Below are 20,829 nucleotides of genomic sequence, written 5' to 3'. Positions count from 1 at the left end.
AGAAAAACACACAGGGATTTCTGCAGCTCCATACAGGTGGTCTGGTGCCAGCAATTACCTTTTCTGAACATTTTTGTTCAACCACACTTCACCTCTCTCAGCTTCCATACGGTTCTATGGGGTGGTGGAGCTTTCACAAACATGTCAGTGAAGTTACCAGGTAGAGCAGAACTGGTTTTCCTCTGAGTGCCACAGCAAGCTGTCAGTAACTTAAACACTGCCAAAACAGACAAAATGACGAGCAGTTGATCCACACCTGAAATAGAGATGCTGAATGCTTCAAAGCACAGCCAGCTGCAATCTGAATTTCCATGCCTTTTAATTTGAACATATAATAAAAATATCCTTTTAATAAAAATAATTAATATTATTAGTGTACTGTTGTTAGTTCATACTTTTCAAGAAAATGGTTTTCCACTGCAGGATGGTCTTTATGTGTTTATGTGACCTAGAGACTTAAGGAGAAAGAAAGAAAACTGATAGAACTTTGTTCAGCTAAGATTTAAGATCATTATTGTAAAATAGCCCATTGTTTCCCAACTGGAATGCATTCACTGTAAATCAGAGTACGGAACAGAGTATCCTGGCTAACAGCCTAAGCTTTGAACAATGCCTCATCCACACAGCAACCTCCTGGGAGATACATGTAGTATCTTACCCCTGAAATACACAAAAGAATATCTCTTCATCCAACTCAGATATAAGAACATACAGAAAGGATCTGAAGACAGAATTGTTGCTCTTCTTTACCCTGCTTAGGCTTTCACAAGGAATTTCCAAAAGCACCATCAGAGCCTCACCTCCCTCTCTGAACCAAGATCCTGCACTACAATCATATCCTTTTTCTGCCCACTGAAAAAGCAGAGAACGGTGCTAAATCATGGAGCATTTAAGAGACTCACCTGGATAGTAAAATCCTAATAGGATTGAAGCTTCTAACAGAGACCAGCACATAATAGTTTTATGGGAGCATTCAGCTTTCTTGAAGAGGCTAATGAGGAAATAAGGCATTGCCTACAGCAAGGGAGCAATCTGGCAAAATGGCTTCGGGGCAAGGGTTCTTAATTTGCCCTTCAGTATTTCCCAACCACTTGAAAGTACAATCGCTTTCTTGCAAAAGCACCGTGCTTTTGCAGAATGAACTTTGTGCTAAACAAATGCCTGCAAGCATGTTCAGTCTTTAGAGCAGTATGTGCTGTGATGTGAGATTACGTGAGGAAATAAAGCATGCTTTGCCACGGCGTGGCTGAGCAGCAGCTTCCTCTGTCAGTAGAAATGAGTTGAACTTGTTTGCAGGACAGAGAAAAGCACCTGCAGATGCTGTCAGCACTGCACCACATCTTTATGAGCTGTTCAAACACAGCGTTAGAAGTGGCCGGATTTGCTGTTACCTTTTAAGCTGCTCAAACACACATCCCTGCAGTCACGGCTATGGCAAGGATTGTGAGACAAGCACGGGTAGCAACACCAACACAACAAAGATTTATGGCAGGATCCACGGCAGGGGGGAGCTCTGGGAACAACCATTCTTCATGTGCCTCCAACTGCATCAGTGTGGCTCGGCAGGCCACGTGCTCTCTGTGTCCCAGCGCACCAGAACATGTTCTCAGCGCTGTCGCCTGCTCTGCGACCCAAGGAAAACCCGCATACATTCCCCAGCAATTATTCAGAGGCATTCAACCTGCCCTCATGCTGAATCCGCCCTGTTCGTTCCACATGAACCTCTGACTACTTTTCAAATGGCAGAAATCTTTTATTTATTTATTTTTGATGGTATTGCCTGAGGAGTCTTGCTTAACCCAAACGTTGCGTTAGCAGTCAGTAACAACGTGAGCTACCAACCAGCTTGGGCACGGATAAAATCTGCTCCTGCCTTCAGCATGAAGTTTGCTCTGGATACTCTTGCAGCTATAGACAAGCCCGACATTAAGAACGTTCCTATCTTTCCAGTGCCTCAACTCCTGGAGAGAGTCACCTGCAAAGTAAACCTGAGCAGAAGAGCCCCTACATCAGGTAGTCTTATTGCAGTTCAGATCCAATCTGGACTTTGAGCTGTAGGAATAAACATTCCTGACTTTTCTGGGTAATTTCATCTCCGGGATGAAGGAAAGATCTCTTTGCAGTCCTTTAGGGGAAGAGGATCAAAATGAAATCACTGCCAAATCCTGGGCTGAGAGCCAGTGATGTCCAAGGGACTTCCCCAGTTAATATAGTACATTTAGTATCATCCTCTCCAATCTTTTTTCCAGACTTGTCCTTGAAAACAGCTCCCTTAGGTTGTATAATTTCTTTGCCAGACAACAATCTGTTACCACACATTTGAAAGAAAAAACAATCTTTCTCTTATTTGATACGTTGATTATATCATGAATTATATCTGGGTCTGAAAGTACATTTCCATCTAGACTTTTGTGAAACACATTTACTTCATACTGAATAGCGCATGGTGGAATCCTCTTCCACAGAAGCTTGAACAAATTCTACACAACCTACTCATCTAAAGGAAGATTACTGGCGCAGTAAAACAAGGACATCTAGCACACTATTTACAAAGGGATCCAGGATGCTCTAAAATCCCCCAGTTCGCCACAGTAGGGATTTGTGTAGATGACCAAATTCTGCTGTCCTTACTTTGGAAGGAATCTCTTGCACTCAGTGAAGGGGTTTGCAAGGTCAGCTGTTAGTAGCATGAGGGTCATGATACCCATTTCCTAACGTGTAAAATTCCTAATGTTACTTACCATAGCAGTTGAAGGAGTGCAGAGAAATGCTGCTTAGCACCTGCAGAGAACACCTACCATGTTCTGCAAGACCCTGAACAGTAACATGCCACATAACCGTCACCTCACCAAAGATTTGAGAAGAAACAGAGTTTAAGCTGCTTTCATGCAACGTATGAAACACTTTGCTTTCTCAAGAGATAGTGGTAGCTACTCCATTTTTCCTACTCTGCCATGACACAGCTGCATGCCTTGTGCTGTTTGTATTCGTTATTTTCACTTTCCTGCCATTGTGAAAGGACTTCATGTTCGGACACTGTCCTAATGCTTAATGCAGATGGTTTTCTGTCATTTTTGAAGGCTGCTGTGTGTTGTGTATGGCACTGCACCATGCCAAGCAGGGCACTGTGGGGCAGGGATGGCTGTGGCCAGTGGCTCCCCACATCCAACCTGAGCTGCCAGCTGACTGCATGCATCTGCTGGCAAAGCACAGGGGTTAGGGGGAGGGCATGGCATGGGATATGTCACATTTGCACCACTGCAGCACGTTGAGTTGGATATTGTAACTGACTTTCTTATTTGCTGCAAAAACAATACAACATTTCAACTCACGCATTCTGGAACCAAAACTCACACTGGATCTTGTCTTTAGGGGATACAGTGGAGCTTTGCATACCTATGTTTGTTCAAACAGAAGAGCTATTGGCTGTCAGAGGGGTGAAGGTGTAGGTTCAGATCTATCTCACAGCAGGAAAATCAATGTTATGACCCACATCCTCTTCTGTATCACTCTGGTTTATCCCTGTGAAATGTTTTTGGGATTAAAAGTGTTCTGTCTGGAGATTATAGTATCAAATTCAGATTCTCTCTCAGCTGCAGAGGAAATGGAAAGCAAACATTTGAGCGAGGCAGCAAGCAGGGCTGGCTCACTCCCTTTCCAGACCAGGGCCCAGGAACATTTCAGCAAGGACTGCAGTTATATCACCCATGTAAGTCTCCCTCTGGCTTCTCGCCCCGGCTTACTGCCAGGGGCAGACAGGCAGCAAAGCAAAAAAAGTCTGTTTTTGGAAGCTGAGGGAAGTTACACCACCGTCTACAGACGTCAGGGCTGACACTTGAAGCTGGCAGGATTACAGCCTGGGCATGGAGAGGGATGGATGGATGGATGGATGGATGGATGGATGGATGGATGGATGGATGGATGGATGGTAATCCTGTGGGTTACAGAGGACACAAGTACTGTGGGGAGGTGCTTCTGAGCTCCCACTGTAGAAGAGGTACAGCTCCCAGCTCCTGTCCTTGCTGTCTCCAGCCACACTTGCACCTATGTCTGCACATGAGACCACCAAAACCCAGCCCTGCTTCCTGTGAGGGCACTCCAATGATGCAGAGTGGTGCAGAGCACAGCTGTGGAAATGATAGTGTGGGAGAAGGTCTGCAAGTACCTGGCTAGGTGAGGGAAATGCACCCAAGCTTGCGGCTGCTGGCTGGGTATCTCACAGGATTAGGCATCACTTGAACCTCCTCTCATTAAACCTGTGTTTTCCCAATAAGCAAATCCCTGTTTTGACTCTTGCTTCTTTTGAATTTATTTGCTTCTTTCATCTTATTTCTTGAGAAATACGGGGGAGCATTGCTTCTCAGTTAGGCACCTCAGTAAACACTGCAATCTGTCAACCACTGTATCTGGGGCAAAGGGTTTGTGATGCTAAACAGAGCAGCCCTGGGCTCCTTCCACATACAGGCACCATACAGGTAAGGCAAAACCACAAGAGACATGAGGAGAGCACACCCCAGGACAGGCTGCACAGTCCATCACAACAAGAGCACTCATTTTTCTCTGAGAGAAGCAGAGTCAAAAAGCAAGCAGTGAGCCTGCCAGCATCAAGAGAAGGCTGCCAGACCACCTCATCTCCACGTTGCATCTTTCCTGTGTTCCTGCCAAAACAGCTCCCAGAAGATATCCAAAAGCCTTCATTTTCATGGGGAAGCACAGCAATTTGCTCGCCCCTTGGTACTCTGTGCCCTACAGGCAGGAGAAGGGGACCCATCACAGACAGCAGCCAAGCTGTGGCAGTCGGCCGTGGGGCAGCAAGATGATATTTCTGCCCATAATCTGGCCTGAGGAACAGGACAAATGTGCTGAGTGTGTTCCAGGGCATGCTCAAGCTGCATTGACTTCTCAGGGAGAACACGCTGTACCAAACATTTCTTATTGTATATCTTGTATAAACAAGACATTTAGCTCACCACTCAGCACTGGCTTGTGCTAATAAATGCCAGTGGTTTTCCTTGCTTCATGTTTTGAAGTTGCATATTAAAGTCAACTAAGAGATGTGCACAGGATGCTCAGTTTGGATCGAGGCTCTTCACAATTCATCTAAGCTAACGGTAATCAAATACGGCCAGAAAAGGAAGCTGCAAATAGGATTATATGTACAACTATGACAGAGACCAAATGAACCTGAGGAAAACCCATCCCTTCCAGCCATCTCTGGGGAAGAACACACTAACAGGCCCAGAATTGTTCCAGAACATTCCCATATCCAAACAAGCCCTGCTGCCACTCAGCTTTGACTCCAAACCCATTAACTTTTCCATCTGGAAGAGCATCATTCACCCCTTTGCAGCTGTCTTCACCACTGATACACGGAGCAGGCACAGCCCTCTGGACTCCAACTGCTGCTCAGAAATTCATCTCACTGCACTCACAGAGCAAGTAAGACAATGAGCAACCAGAAACGCTCTTGCATTTCCCTGGTAAAAATTGTGTGCATCATTCCAGGGCAGCAAAGCACCATCAGTGGGGATCCCCAGCTTCCACAGAGCTCCTTGGGCTGCCTGCCTGTTTTCTGGCAATCCCTAGGGAACACAAGACTTGTAAAGGACTGGGGCATGTGAGGGAATTTGGGTTTTGACAGTGAAAAGTTGTAGCATCGCACAACTTGGAATTATTTGCAAATATCAGGGAGCTGTTCACTTAAAAGGAAAACAACAGCCTCCAAATTTGCAAGAAAAAAAAAAAAAAAACAACCTTACATTTTTGTCTATTCTTTGTCAGAAAATTAAAAACAAAAACAAACAAACAACAACAAAAAAAACACTGAAGCTATGGAAAATCACATTTTCCATTTTAAAAAGCCTGAAAAATCCCATGAGAAACTGTAAGTCACAGATCTCACCCATATTCAGTTTGCTCTAGAAATAAAGCAGCACTCTGACACAGCACCTCCCTGGCTCCCAGCTCAGGTTCCTCTGCAGACAGACTTTTGGGGCTGTTTGTTTTACCCAGGTGCTCAAACTCACAACCTATTTGAGATACACAGAATATCTGGCAAGAAACGTCACCACCAAGCTAGCAGGGTCTCTTGCTCTGTCATTCCTGCCGAAGGTGACCTTCTGGGTAGGCTTTTTTTGAAAGTAGCGATTTTCCTCCCCTCTCAGCCTTACCTCCCACCTAACTTTCCTTGTTTCCATTTCTTTTCCCGAGCACATAGCAATGAACGCACCACCTCAGCCCCAGGAAGCGCTCGCTAATCTCTGCCCTCTGGCTGCAGCAACGGGAGATTCTGCTTTGCTGTTCTCTCATCCGGAAAGCTTTCCCAGCCCCTCGCAGGCATCAATGCTGCCGCAGCCAGACTTCAGATTCCTCTCATAGTTTCCTACCTGTGAAGGTTTGTGCATCAAAGGCAGAAGGCACGAGCCTTGTTAAAAGCCATTCTTTTTGAGCAAGTCCAAACTGACGCACTAAACCAGTGTCTTAGCGTGGTAGCAGATGGGCAGCATTGGGGTCAACTCCTGTAGTTTGTTTTGTTTTGTGACTACAGAGATTAGCGATCAGTGGCACAGCTGTGCTCATTACTGACCTGCAAAGCAGCAAAGGTAAAAAAGGCCCCAATAACCTCTTATTACTTCTCTGAGCCGGACACTTTGAACACCTGCTAATTTTCTTTATGTAATTATTTGTTTTGCTGTAACACCACTGCGTTGTTTTGCTCACTGCTAAGCAATTAACAGTTTGTCCTTCCAGAAATATCCGACGCCCCAGACGCTATTAACTCGTCGGAACATTTTCAACACAAACATTCCAGGGGAAACTCAGCGGCGCCTCTTCCACTTTCTGGAACAAGCACCTCTCCAACCACATCCCCCCCATCACCAGAACGCCACACCGGGGCAGGAACCACCAGGAAGGAGTTGTTCATTCCCATTCCGCCCAGTTCCACACAACCTCCTCATCCCACATCACTTTGAGGCTGGCAGGTTTCCTCACAAAATCCCATTCTCGTGGACACCAGTGAAGAAACTGACCCTCACCCTAACAGCGATGGATGGCTCTTGCATCATGTTCCCATGGCTTGCAGGCAGCAACCAGCTTTGGGATTTCAGAGAGGCCAGAATCTTGGTTACCCTGCCAGCACGTTTAATTTCTGACCTACAGACCCAGAAGTGCTTAAACAAGCTTCAAAAGTAACTTGCTGGATAGATTTCCCTGAAGCCAGCAATCTTTTGGTCACTCTGGGTCATTCAGTCTGGGAACAGCCTGCTGGAAAGTGATCACAGTGCTATCAGGTCCCTCTTTTATAATGAGCTTATCAAACATGATCCTTTCAAAAGGATCTAGATTGGTGCTTAGGATCAGTATCTTACAAAAGCAAATTTTAAATAACCTAACATGACCTCAAAATAAAATCCCTCTTTGCCAAATACTTTCTTTTTTCCCCTTTCTCTTATTTACAAATGCATGCACTGAGATGAGGGTAAGACTTCGAAGTCCCACCATGGTTTTGTTTATGGGTATGAAGACAGAGTCACAGTCTTTTTGCTTACAGTACCTAAAAATTACAGTAGTGATTGACATTTGAAATGCAAAAGTCCAGTCAGAAAGTCCTTTCCCTGAATCTGCTGGGCAGCGTGTGGGACTTAAGCACGTAGCACTGGGACTTGGCATGCTCAGTTCCCAGCCTGTTACCATCAGAAACAATCACAGTGGAGCAGAGCTAAGGACCATGTGTCCTGTAAACCTGCAACCTGCTATGAGAAAGTCATAAAAACATGCATGTGGTAGTATTTTCCCCTAGGAATGCTCTCCTGCCTCTGGCACAATTTGTAGATCCACGTCTCCACGTGTTCTCAGGACACTGGGCAGGAGCAGGAAGCGTATCTGATATGTTTAGCATACATTAACAACACACTTTCAAAACTATACATATGTATATAATAAAAGTCTAGTATTTTCCTATATACAGGTACAAAAGGATCATCGCCGCTTTATTCACACATTCTCAACTGAGAATCTCTTTTAGAAAATCAGTTTAGCCAGGATGTGATGCTCAATATCTATGCAGTTGTAGCTACAGTGCCAGGTTTCTTTGGTATTTATTCTGTGTTACATTGAGGCACTTGCTTCATCTCAGTCACGTATAAGCTGGTACTTAAAATGCCATCAATTGAGTTTCTAGCCAGAATCTTCCCTCTCCGTAAAACTTGAGTGCTCATTGTGGAAAAGAAGGAAGAACAGATCCTCATGGATGAGATAAAGACTCTCCTTCAAATAGGTGCTGACTGAATGATCACAAAATGAAAGGAACAGGAGGGAGGAGTACAGCAGAAGTTGTACTGACACAGCCCCATGTCACAATGCCTACAGCAAGGACTCGGGCTCCCTCTCCCTGCCCACTGCTGTCTCAGTGTCTCGGAGGCAGCTCCCTTTCCTCAAAGAAGAGCTCTCTCGTTGGCTGTTGAACTGGTAAACTCGCCGCTTAAACAAGCGATGGAGCTTCTCCTGGAACTGGTTCCCAATGAAGCAGTACACCAAAGGGTTGATGCAGCTGTTGGCAAAAGCCATGCAGATGCCAAATGGCAGTGCTGTGTCAATGATTCCTGTCACATCACAGTTGTCAATGATGTTCATATGAGCCAGGGCATCCAAAAACGTCAAAATGTGGAATGGGAGCCAGCAAATTAAGAAGGCCACAACAACAGCAGCCACCAGCTTTAGGACTCTGTCCCTCTTCTGCTTGTTTTTGCCAAACTCCTGTGCTTTTATCAAGTGCCTCCTGATGCAGACGTAGCACGTGGTGATCACCGTCAAGGGGATGAAGAAGCCGAGTGCATTTTTCAGGAAGGCTGTTCCCACAGACCACTCTGCGTAACTCTCATGAGGAAATGCCATAATGCATGCTTTCACCTCCATGCTTTTAATGTAGTGTGTGTCACGGAAATAAAAAGTTGGGAGGGAGGACAAACAGGCAAGGCCCCACACAACCAATGCGATAAAATACGCCTGATGTGGAGTCCTTCTTTGGGAGCGAATAGGATGGACAATCGCATGGTACCGGTCCACGCTCATGCATGTAATGAAAAATATGCTTGCAAACATGTTCAGACACAGGACAGAACTGGAGATTTTGCACATGAGAGATCCAAAGATCCAGTTGTACCCCTGCGCATAATAGGCAGCCCAGAAGGGAAGGGTGGCGAGACACAGCAGATCCGCCATAGCCAAGTTAAAAATGTAGATATTAGCAACTGTTTTGGGGCTGCTGCGATGACAGAGCACCACAACCACCACGCTATTGCCAACCAAACCCAGAGCAAAAACCACAGAGAAGAATGCTGGAATTAATGAAAACTGGTAATTGGAAGAGGTCAGTGGGCAGGGAGGCGGTGAGCGCAACGCAGCCGATGAGTTTGCCTGTGCTGTATAGAAGATCTGGAGAGTTTCCCTGGTGGTGATGAGCATGGAGTAGTTGCTCTGCATGTTGGTTCTGGCAGAAAGGGAGGTTCTGTAGGAAATGCATGTGCTATCAGCACTTTGCTGTCACATCGCTCACCTGCAGATCAGAAAACGAGTGTGAGACATACGCTCTGCAGCCACCTCAGTTCTGGAATCACAGTCATAATAAAATAAAATCATTTAAAATGATGTCGGGAAGCTGGGAGCTGAAATATCAGGCAACCCTGCTGGACTCCTTTCCTCAATCCCACTAATAGGATGCAATTAGCACTGGGGAGGTCATGGCACTTTTTAATTAGCTGGGCAGAAAAGCGAGCAGCTGGGTTTTATCTGCTGCTACAGATGGTGCTTTCTGTGGCCAGCGGAGCAGAAAGATGATTGACTCAGGAACTACAGATACTGCAGGAACTTCTGAGACAAAAAGGCAGTACTGAAGCTCCTTGCAATCGTTTTCTTGGATTTCATTCTATTTCCAGCACTCTGAACAGTTAAAATAATGTAGAAAGGCAGCCCTTGCCAGCGGGGATCAAGTCGTTCACACCTGAAGATCACCTGGGATTTCATAGGCATGAAAGCAGCCTTTTAGTAGGGCTATTAAAAAGAAAGCAAGCTTTTTCTTTTTTTTTTAATTCACAGGGCTGGATACAAGGACACTGAGGGGTCTTTGCAGAACATCACTTACTGTTAGAGTCTTTATCAAAGGAAATCCACATCTCTTGCTTCCGCACCGTAAAGACTTTTAATTAGAAGGGTAAAAGAAATATATTCCATGCAGATTCAAGCAGTACACTCAAATATGTGGTCCATGCAGGCATGGATTTAACAGCATTATTTACCCTTCAGTTAGAAAGATTAGGACTGGTTTTCGGTGAAGAAAAATACAGTTATCAAGCATCTGAAATAGGAGATTCTCTTGACAGATCAGCCTTTGCTCCTGCGCTTCAAGCAGGGCATTTTTCAAACTTAAAGACATTTTAGTTAATAAAGAAATCATACTCAAAGATATCATTTTACTTAATGAAAAGACAATTCCCTTTTAATTAAGTCCTTATGGAACCAGTCAGGCATTTAAGAATTCTCAAAGGGCCCTTAAAGCAGCAGAAATTTTGACCAAGTAAAGACAACAGAATTGAGTAATGATGTCTCATTTAAAAGAGGATAGCTGATCACTTCAAAAGTATTCTCAGTATTAACAGTTTAGTATATAACCCTTCATCATTTGCTCAATGCAAAATACGCGATTCACTCCACTGAATGCACTGACAAAACTGAATTTTAATTGTGTTGTCTCACAATAATGACAATTCAATAGGAAAATGTTAAGGTATATTTCTGCAGCGTGCTGCAGGTACGGCATCACAAACCCATGCTGGATAATCAAACAGGTCTTAAACAGAGCAAGATCCAGGGCAGGGTCTGTCGCCTCTTATCTCTGACATCCTGAGCCCTTTACATCAACTGCCAGAAGCTTAAATCTCAGATCAGTAAGAAAAAACAACCTGATATCTCTTAATACAGGGACCACACCATACCTGGGCTGAGCTACATTAATGGTAACGTTTCGTTGGTGAAGATGCATCCTTCCTTGCACACAAACAACTCATAGCTTAGAAACTGTTTCTAAAATACAGTCATTCCTCCTTTTTACACACAAGGCATTTTATCACAAATTGTATAAAATCAGCAAAAAATTATCTCCCAACAACAGACAGAAAACATACCTCTGAAACTTCACTTTGGTCTGGATGTAGCTCCAGAGTTACACACTCCTCTTTGTCGTTTTCCTTCTGGCAAGTACCACCACCAGCTCTCTGCTCTCTTATATCTCCCCTTTTCCCACTGGGAGACTTTACCCTACATAACTTGAGAAGTAAAATATGAATGCTTGCCAGCTCCTTTTCCTTTTGGAAGCAAAACGCCTTCAGAACCCCCCTTTCCAAAGCCACGTGAGCAAATGCAGTAAATCAGGAGAGAGGAACAAGAAAAAAAAAAAAGAAAAGAAAAAAAAGCAAGCAAGAAAAAGGAAATCCACATAAGTAACACTGCGGGTTTCTCCAGCAGCATTTGGGTCAGGAGAATATGCTCAGACACAGCTCCCTTCTGCCCCACCTCCACCCCCCATTGAAGATGAAACACATGTGAGCCTGAGTGCAAGGATTGGTGCTTTTCTGCAGGCAAGGGGATTCCCACACACTGTATGGAGTCCCGGTACTTGCTGTCACACTTGAGAGATGAATAGGCTGTTAGTGCTGGCAGAACTGACTGCAGTGTGAACATCCAGAGGCAGAAAGCAGAGGAACATCACAGCATCCACACCAGCATTTCTTGTGTAAGGGCGCTGACCCTGTCTCCCAGTTAGCGGCATGAGAAAGATGCTGTCCAAGCCCTTGAAATGATGCACAAACTGTTCGGAAGGAAGAGGGCAGCAGGAAAATTCCACGTGGCAGAGAAAAGTTTGGATCTGAGGCTGCCGTGAGGGAATGCATGATCAAAGTTAGCAGATCAGCAAGACTGTGAAGTCATATTTACTTCCCATCCACGCAAAGTTGAGTTCTTCCATCTGCTTCGTCCTCACCTCTCATTCTCTGCCTGACCCCAGGCTCCCTCTAAAAGTTCCTGCCTTGTCCCAGAGGACTGCAGAAGAATAAAAAGTGAGGCAAAGGAATCATCCGTTAGCCTTAAACATTTTGTACTCTGAATGTGATCTCTGCAGCAGCAGCCCATCTACTGGGGTACATACTGGGGTAGATGGGCGTTGTGCTCTGCAGGCAGGCTGCACTTGCCAGGTGAAAGCAGCCACACAATGCCCCCCATGCAGTGCCCCAATGATTGCCCTTGCAAATGATAATACCCATAATAGCTCAGGGGCTGAAAAAGTCAAGACTTAACTAATAAGCTTTAAGACAAAAAATTTGCATTCAGTTCCAACATACCACAACCAGTGCTGGGAGACAGTAGCTTTCTGAAGGGGCATTAAACGCATGTTCTAAGAACTCCATCCTTTTTTCAAACCAAACATCCACAAACCACGTCAGCTGGAGCACATCGGATGTACAAATGCAACAGATGCACGCCCTGCTGCAGAGCAAATGAAGTGCAGCCAACCCTCCTCTCACACACCCTGCCACAGGTCTGAAGGACTACAGGCTCTAAGAGTGACAAGAGCTGTCGGCACTCACTTTTACCCAAATCCTTTAAATATTTTACCAACCATATGTGACAGGACGCTCTCAGCTAGGAGTTCTTGCTGCTAATTCTTTTGCATGCAAACGGCTGCTGAAAGATCTTCCTCTGTCCTTCATCTATCATCCACAGTGTACTTTGTAAGCATGGAAAAAAGTCAAAAGCATGAGAATGTTTATTTTGCAAAGATAACAACCTCAGATTGTTTAGATTTAAATCTAACATTTTCCCTTCCAGATATACTTCTGATCCTCACAGATACTGGCAGTCTTTCCTGTTCTATCATTATCACAAAAACACATTAAAACTGTATCCTGGGTCCACACGTCTTGGTAGAAAAGAGCTGGACCTGATGCAGTCATTGCAGTGGGAGTCCTGCTTTGGGCAGCCCTTTGCCAAATCCTGCTCTTCTTCTCCCCCTGTCATTTCTCAATGCATGTGATCCCCTATCTGATCCCAAGTCCTGCTCCAAAGCTCCATTTAGTCACATGCAAAACTTCTGCCTCTTCTATTTCCATGTCACTCGTTTCTTTCTCTTGCTATTTCTGAGCAAACCCAGGCTTTCCTTTCTACTCTCAAGCCTATACACCTAAAGAAGTCATTAGATGTGTTCAAAAGCAAGCAAAAAAAAAAGCAACCATACAAAACTCACGTCCACTATTCAAGTAGCAACTTCTGATCAACTGTGCACGCTTCAAAAATGTGAACTAACACAGTCCAGTTCCTGGGTCTTGGTCTTTAGCACGACAGTGCTGCTGTCAGGGATGGAATATTCCAAGCAATCAATGTATCAGTTCCAGCAGACGGTCAGAGCCAGCTCCTGAGGCTAAACCTTGCCAAATCCTCGAGGCAACATGGGATCTAGCTATAGAGCATATTCAAGGGCTTGGTTTGTTTCTTTTGGAGAAAGAAAGAGAGAAAGGCTCTTGTAAATGCGCTCCCCAAGACAAGTCGCCTTGTGTGGGTCAGAAAGACTCTGATCCCTTCAGAACTGATTTATAGCAGCATTTCCTGACTGTCCTCCCCCCTCCCTTACAAAGAAAGAAGAAGAAAATAAAAAGAAAACACAAAAAAACACAGTCCCAGGGCAGCAACAGAGGATGGGGACTCAGTGCCATCACACAGCTTGGGAGTGATGTGGCTGCATCGTGCTGGACACTGAGTCTTCTGAACACACACACACCAAAACTGTTCCTCCTACAGCTCGGCTCCGTGTGCACTCCATAAACGTTTATATGCATTCTTCCTTCCCACTTTTGTTTGTTTAAGAGTTACTTTAGGGATTAACTGTAAGGTTGAAGTACCTACTTTCCCTCTTCCCAGTGCACTTCTGGAGGACCCTCACATCCCTTTCAGGATGTGGCTGTGAGCAGTCCCCCATTAAAAACTCATGTCTGAAGCAGCAAGTCCTGCTCACGCACAGCAGCTGCAGCCCCTGCTGCGTTGTGCTGGGGCTTAGCACTGACTCAGGCTGCCCAGGGAGGTGGTGGATCCTTAGTGTTCCACAGTGGAGTGAATATAAGGACCACCTCTCCGGGAGGTATCAGAGAACTCTGTTCCCATTCATTTGCTAGAAGGCAACAATTTTTGAAGCAATTCAATTGCAGCCCACATGGCAGAGGCAGTTCAGGGGCAAGAGGGATGCTGTTTCCACATCCAATATGCAGAAAAAAAAGTTTTCAAGGCTTTTTTATTTATTTATTTAATGTTTGTGTCCAGCCGATAGCACTGCCAAGACTGAGCTTATCCAGTATGACATTGCTTGTACAAATAATTGGCCTCAAGCATTTTACAAGTTACTAAAAGCAGTAAAGAAAACAAGCACATAAATGACTTTGGAAACACGCTGCACCCAGTGCCACTAGAAGCAGTGCGTGCACTCACACCCTGGCAGCTCAGGGTGAGCAGCACAGCACACCTGGTCTGAGCTCCATGCCCAAGCACTGCACAGATTTGAGCTGTGGTCAGAGGAGATAAAACACCAGGTACCAGTGCTTGTCCCCAACGGCCACAGAGCCCACCTCCCACTGATGCTGCTATGGGCAAAGCAAAGCATTTCAGGAATGAAGGCCAACTCAGCTGAAATGCAATGGGAACCCTTGGGAACTCATATTCAGCATTTGTAAATATCAATTTTTCATCGTAGTTTTCACCTGCTCCCTTCCCCCAGACTGGTTGCTGAAGCCAACAGATCAATGCCAACAGCCTGTAGAAGAGAGCTCCCATGTGTCTAATCTCTGCTTTACTAGCATTAATACATCTGTAAATAACCCAGCATTTAAAGGATGTTTCTTTTTATGTTCTCAAAGTGCTTTTTTAGGAACAGCTAAGAACTCCAGAGAACTCAGAGATCATTAAAAAAAAAAAATCTTCCCTCTTTTCAGAACTACATTCACTGTAAGCATCACATCATCCCCCACTTCCAGTGATTCCATCCATCTCACCTTTGCTCACCAGAAAGTTTAAAGTAAGCAAACCTTTCTCTTTTAAATCATTAGGCCCACATGACAATCCTGAAGTAGATGCTTGTGGACTGCTTATAACTGCTCTCCGTTCTGTGAAGAAAATACAGCTCCTTAAAGCCTACAGTATTAGGCAGGGCACTTGACATCAGCTACAAATAATTTCTGAAGTGGGTGTGCTGGTCTGAAAATCCCAAATGTCAGACAAATTAGTGAGGAAAAGGCAGAACACACTCGTGGTCATGGTGTGGGTGTAGTGCATTTCGACAGAAGACTTGCAGTGGTTCAGCCTTTCCATCAGTGCCAGAAGGATGAGCCATCACAGCCAAATGCATGATGTACTCCAGAAAACTCTTCTAGCAGATGGGGTGGGACAACCACAGAGAGAGATTGAGATGGACTTAAATAAGGGCTAAAATGTGGCGACACCAAGGGAATAGCAACCAAAAAGGCTGCGTAAAATTAAAAGGGCGTCAGGGCAAGTGATCTGTCTTCTCCAGCCTGAGTTACAAGGCTCCAGCTAGAGGCAAGATACACCATTCCTGGCTGGGGATATGGAGCCCAGCAGAAAGCTGGCTCCTTTGCAGTCCCAACTGAGCTGTGAAAACAGAAAACACAAAGGTGCAACCATTAAAACCTTTGATGTGGCCCCAAAGGTGACAGCAGCACCTTTCCATCTTTCTCTGGTGCTCCCAGGACAAACCCCTTGCCAAGGCCATGACACCTCTGCTACCAGGGTGAGAACCAGCATTCGGCCAAGGCAAAGCCTGTCTAACTAAATAAATGATGTTATTTACAGCTGGAAGATGGTCTCTGTTACACAACACAGCTGTCCTAGCCAAGCTTACAGGGAGCAACTATTCTTTGGAGGGTTGTTGCCTGAAAAAATGAGGAGGAAAACAGAACACAGTGATCTAACAGGACAGGAAATCTAATCTGTTTCTGCACTGAAAACAGTGCATTTTGCAGATTTGCCCAGTTCACACCATTGGGCATATCAGATATTTTTAGCCACTGTTTGGACAGTGGGGACAGACCAGGTTTTGACAGCTTTAAGAGGAGAAAGTGCTGGGGAGTGACAGGAAATCCAAATCTGTAAACTAGGAAGAAGAGTTGGCAGACCAAGAAGCTATGAGAAGCACCTGGATGGAAGGGGCTGGGACGAGGTGTTTCAAATACCTCAAAAACTTCATCACTCGAATAGTGAGGGTCCTCACAGATTGCTCACACTTCCTCCAGGGCACAAGCAACAGAAGGATTGATGTGAGCAGGGGAATTTGAGGAGGGCCCTGCAATGTCCTCACGTGGGTCCAATCACTCAGTGGCATCTTCAGACACAGGGAAGAGCAGCATGCCCTTGGGTGCTCTGAGCTTTGCCCCTGGGTTAATCATTTCCCACCCACGGATGGCTCAGGGCTTACTCAGAAGCAATGCAGCATCAGGACACGGCACTGCCCTGCATGTTTCTGGCTGGCAGTGAGCACAAGGTTTGCTCAGCTCATGACATTTCTCCCTTTGAGGAACCACAATCATCCACAGAGCTGTTGAGGGTCACTCAGATCTGGAGGAAAGTCTGTTACCTGCTGCTGTTTGCAGAGAGCAGGAGGTGGGGAAAAAAAAACACTGCTAGAGCATGATGCTCAACTGCAAAAATCTTTCTGCCTCTCAGTAATACTCTTTGCAGCACAGCAACACTTAATCAGCTTTTATCTGCCTAAGACTTGATCCCCATTGGTCTGCAGCAGGCAGAACTACCTAATTCAATTTCACTGTGTGCTAAAAGCTCAGCCCAAAGGTCGCTGCAATGCTTGCGATTCACGTATCCAAAAGGTACATGCTCTTTTTCTTGTCTTCTCTACTATCTGTGATTAGATGTGGTGTTTGACTTGTGGCAGATCATGTTCTTTCTTGTTATATTTATATTTGACTGTGCAGCAAAGGCTGGGCTGAGTGTGAATATCTCTGATTCATGCCCAAGTATGTGCAAATGTGCACCGGAGGAGGTTATTCACTGTAACAGAGCTGGATTGAGAGCCCTCCCTGGAGAGATTGCAGCATCCACAGTCTCTCTAAACCTCTCCAATAATTATCTGCGGATTCTGACCACCAACACATTCAGAAACCTGACTTTCCTCCACAGCCTCTGGCTGGATGGAAACAATTTGACTTTCCTCTCCCCAGGGACCTTCCATGCTCTCAGCAAGCTGCGGGAGCTGGATCTCAGCAGGAACTCACGCCTCACCTACCTGCATGCAAACACCTTCAGAGGACTGTTAAATCTCATCAGCTTGGATTTGTCTCACTGCAATATCTTTGAAATCCATCCACTTCTGTTTTCACACCTGCCCTCTTTAGAAAGACTCAACTTAGCCTCCAATAATATGCGCTATGTTCCACAAGCCTTTAGCAATCTCTCCAGCCTCACAAGGCTGTCCCTGGAAAGCAATCACATAGAAGCCATTGGCAGGGATTCCCTGAAGGACCTGGAATCCCTGTACGATCTGAATCTCAGGAAGAATCGGATATGGATCATTCAAAACGGCGCTTTTGCAAAGCTTCTCAGACTGGGCGTCTTAAATTTAGGACACAACTTCATTGCTGATTTGCCTAATCAGCTTTTTGATGGGCTGATCCAGCTCAAGACAATGCACCTGGAAGCCAACAGGATCACTGATATTGACTGCACCTTCAGACTTCTGCTTAACTTGAGAAACTTGTACCTGAACAATAATCAGATATCCTCTATTTCGGGCTCTGCTTTCTCTTACCTGAACAAGCTACATTTCCTTCACCTGAGCAAGAACAACCTCAGCTCACTTCCCCTCCGCTTGTTTGTAGAACTGCCAAAACTGAAGTACGTGTTCCTGTCCCACAACCCCTGGAAGTGTGACTGCAAGATGTTTTGGTTCTTGCGGTGGACATCCATGTTCAGGGGAGCACTCGAAGGCCTGGACTGCGCCTTCCCCAGCCGCCACAACACAACAGTCCTCGGTGTCCCCCAACCAGGGGACCCAACGGACTGCACAGCACCACCTGAGCTGGAAAGCAAGGACAAGTGTGGGGCAGCTGGTATCAGCATGGCTCCTGGGTCCCATGCCCCCACCAGTAAGGTCTTCCTGCTGGTAGTCACTTGCCACTCATGGTATTTTGCAAGGAGATGGGACAGCTCAACAGCCTTGCTTTGACAATATTTCTGTTACAAAGTGCAGGCCACTTATTTACTCATTTTCCCACTATTTGCATGTGAACAATGGTTTTCGTAACAGGTAACTTTTTACTATGAAAACAGAACAATATTATTTTCCTTCTTTTTATATAGGAATAAATGCTTTCCTTCACAGGCAGTGATTAAATCTGAGATGCTGATACTAAGATTCAGTGGTAACATTTGTGTGCAAATAAAACCAAATGTTGTCAAGCACAGGGCTGGGGCTTGTGCTGCGGGATGGCAGTGTGGCCCCAGTGCAGCCTCTGTTCACCCTGTTTGTTGACTGACTGCAGCCACGTGTGCTCTCCTGGGGCAGAACTTCCTCTGTTAATTTCATACTGGTGAGATTGCTGAAATACAAATAATTTGCAAGTGTTCCAGCACATCTGGAGTCCCTGTAGCAGACTCTGCCTGTTGGTGTCTTTGTGAGCATGCAGTAGCTTCCTACAGCTGGTGTGTGGATTGCTTTGCTGTTAGAATACAGGGCAGTGTTGAAGGAGTGAGCACAAACATCCCAAAATAACACATTCAGCCCTCCATTACTCCTCGCAATATTGGCCTCAGCTAATAAAACACTGCAGGAGCCTCTGCAAAGAACTCCTGTGTCTCAGGGTTGGTAGCAGCCACATGGCCAGGGATCTACTACACTTACAGTGTAGTTCAAGGCTGAACAAGACTCCTTCCTCCCCTATGATTAAACTAATCTGATCAGAGCTTCATTGCTGCCCATACCTTCCCCTGAGCTCCTCAATCATCATCCCCAGCTCCAAACAGCTGCTCCAAACATCCCACTCAATTTTGTTTAACTGGCAAATCAGTGCCCTGTGTTGGCACACCAGAACAGGGGAGATTTGCAAGCTTCAGCAGCACAAAGTCAAAGGCATATCCTTCCTCAGGCTGATACAGAAACATTTATGAATGCCCCCTAAGACCATGGTGAACGGAGCCTCTCACTCCAGCCATCTGCCCTGTGGGCTGGTGGCAGCTCAGCCAGCTCTAAGAAAAATTGTTGTTCATAGCACTTGGCTTTTTTTCCATGATGCTTCCTTGCCTTGTCTCATTTGACTTATAAATGTAAGAATAACTAGATAATATTGCAGAGAAACAACCAAATTTTCAGCAATTATCACTGTGGAAACAACTGTAGAGATCCTTGTTCAGTACAGGGGAGTTGGACTAGGTGACCTTTAAGGGTCCCTTCCAACTCAAACGATTCCATGAACTGCCACAAGACTTGCCCAATGTCTACTGAAAGCACATAAAAGGAGGTAATAGCAGGTGTGGGAAACATCTGTCCCTATCCTTAGAGGAATAGTCCCAAGCTAATAAGAGAAATAAACCTTTGTTTATTGCTCAAACCACATAAAACAGGACACTGACAACAGAAACCTTCTCAGAAATGCAGAACGAGAGCAATCTCTGCTGTTACAGCAGTACCAGTGAAATGACAAACCAGGGCTGCACAACAAAACAATATATGCTGCATCTTCCCACTTATTAGATTTCTAATTAGATTTATGCCAAGCATTAAATGATTGATACATTTTTGCTTTGTATTTTGCTTGCGCTGTTTCTGTGTCCGTTCAGTAGTTTCAGCATCATTCCTCACTTTCCTTAGTTTCAAGTACTTAGATAGATTGTGACAAATCTCCCATTTGCTTTTGCATTCTTCTGTTTGGTCTATCTGTAATAGAAAACAAGCAAAGTAAAAAACCAAGCAAGCAAAACCCACCTCAGTCATTTTTTAAGTTGCTACCAAATTAGATTTTGCCATTGAAAAGCATAAATTGGTGAATATTCTCTATGGAGAGCCTTGTTGCTTCTGGGTGCCTGCAGCAAATATTTCTGCCAGTTACACCAGCACCTCAATAAACACTAAACAAGAATATAACTAAATTCCCACCTTCTGAGCTGCCACAAAGAAGCGAGTAATATACTTAGCAAATCATGCACAGCACGCTGAAGAACAACTGGTAAGGAATAGGAAAAGAACTTCCAGCAGAACATCAAGCCATGCTTCTGCTGCATCAAACTCCCTAAACATTGATTCATTGAACTAAAGTTACAAAGTCACTCAGCATGCCAACATTTTCTGAAGAGCTGTAGGTGCAAAGGGGCATCCTCTTCTTAACTGAAAAGGGAAGGAATGTTCTCTTCTCTGAGCACAAGAGATTTTCCTATTTTCTTCTTAAACTAGGGTAAAAAAAAGAAGTCAAAGCAGAAGGAGCTGTGGGTGCCCCATCCCTGGAGGTGCCCAAGGCCAGGCTGGTTGGGACCCTGGGCAGCCTGGGCTGGTGGGGGGCAACTCATCCCACAGCAGGCAGAGGAGCTCCATTAAGGCCCCTTAAGGGCCCTTCCAACCTCAGCCACTCTGTGATTCTTTGATGAATGACACAGAGCTTTTTTCTGTCCTACACAGAACGTTTTGTTTAATTCTACACATCAACCCTGGAGTTACCATGAAAGATACTTCAAACAACTACTGAAGTTTCAAAGCAAGAATTATTCCCAAAGGTG

At 45.1% G+C, this 20,829-nt stretch overlaps 3 protein-coding genes across 4 annotated transcripts in view; 1 reads left to right on the top strand and 2 right to left on the bottom strand.

The window, feature by feature from the left end:
• The window catches only part of SLC6A14 (solute carrier family 6 member 14), a 38,755-nt gene extending 37,741 nt beyond the window's left edge, over positions 1–1,014 (bottom strand). Inside the window, exon 1 of the mRNA XM_048959878.1 lies at positions 903–1,014. The gene's annotated coding sequence lies outside the window, so the exon portion shown is untranslated. The remainder of the gene's footprint in view (positions 1–902) is intronic.
• Positions 1,015–8,347: 7,333 nt separating this feature from the next.
• On the bottom strand, positions 8,348–13,406 carry AGTR2 (angiotensin II receptor type 2). Of its 2 annotated transcripts, none has more exons than XM_048959885.1 (3): positions 13,295–13,406; positions 11,181–12,778; positions 8,348–9,556 (listed from the first exon to the last, which is right to left on the bottom strand). In XM_048959885.1, the coding sequence occupies exon 3, from the start codon at positions 9,481–9,483 to the stop codon at positions 8,365–8,367; it is 1,119 nt and encodes a 372-aa protein (XP_048815842.1). In that variant the 5' UTR covers positions 9,484–9,556; positions 11,181–12,778; positions 13,295–13,406; the 3' UTR covers positions 8,348–8,364. The 2 variants fall into 2 exon arrangements, with proteins under 2 accessions (XP_048815842.1, XP_048815843.1); XM_048959886.1 differs by lacking the exon at positions 13,295–13,406 and having other exon boundaries at positions 11,181–12,093; positions 12,671–13,021.
• Positions 13,407–17,083: 3,677 nt separating this feature from the next.
• Positions 17,084–18,289, top strand: LOC125699922 (nyctalopin-like). Its single transcript, XM_048959968.1, has one exon. It carries the CDS (start codon positions 17,084–17,086, stop codon positions 18,287–18,289), a length of 1,206 nt encoding a protein of 401 aa, XP_048815925.1.
• Positions 18,290–20,829: the final 2,540 nt, after the last annotated feature.

This window comes from Lagopus muta, chromosome 13 (assembly GCF_023343835.1).
Source record: "Lagopus muta isolate bLagMut1 chromosome 13, bLagMut1 primary, whole genome shotgun sequence".
Classification (NCBI taxonomy): Eukaryota; Metazoa; Chordata; class Aves; order Galliformes; family Phasianidae; genus Lagopus; species Lagopus muta.
The sequence above is the reverse complement of the archived record's forward strand: the minus strand, read 5'-3'. Positions and strand labels throughout refer to the sequence as shown.

Excerpts from the sequence above, each read along its gene's own strand:
- AGTR2 (XM_048959885.1), bottom strand. The coding sequence starts at position 9,483 with ATGCAGAGCAACTACTCCATGCTCATCACCACCAGGGAAACTCTCCAG.
- LOC125699922 (XM_048959968.1), top strand. The coding sequence starts at position 17,084 with ATGTGCAAATGTGCACCGGAGGAGGTTATTCACTGTAACAGAGCTGGA.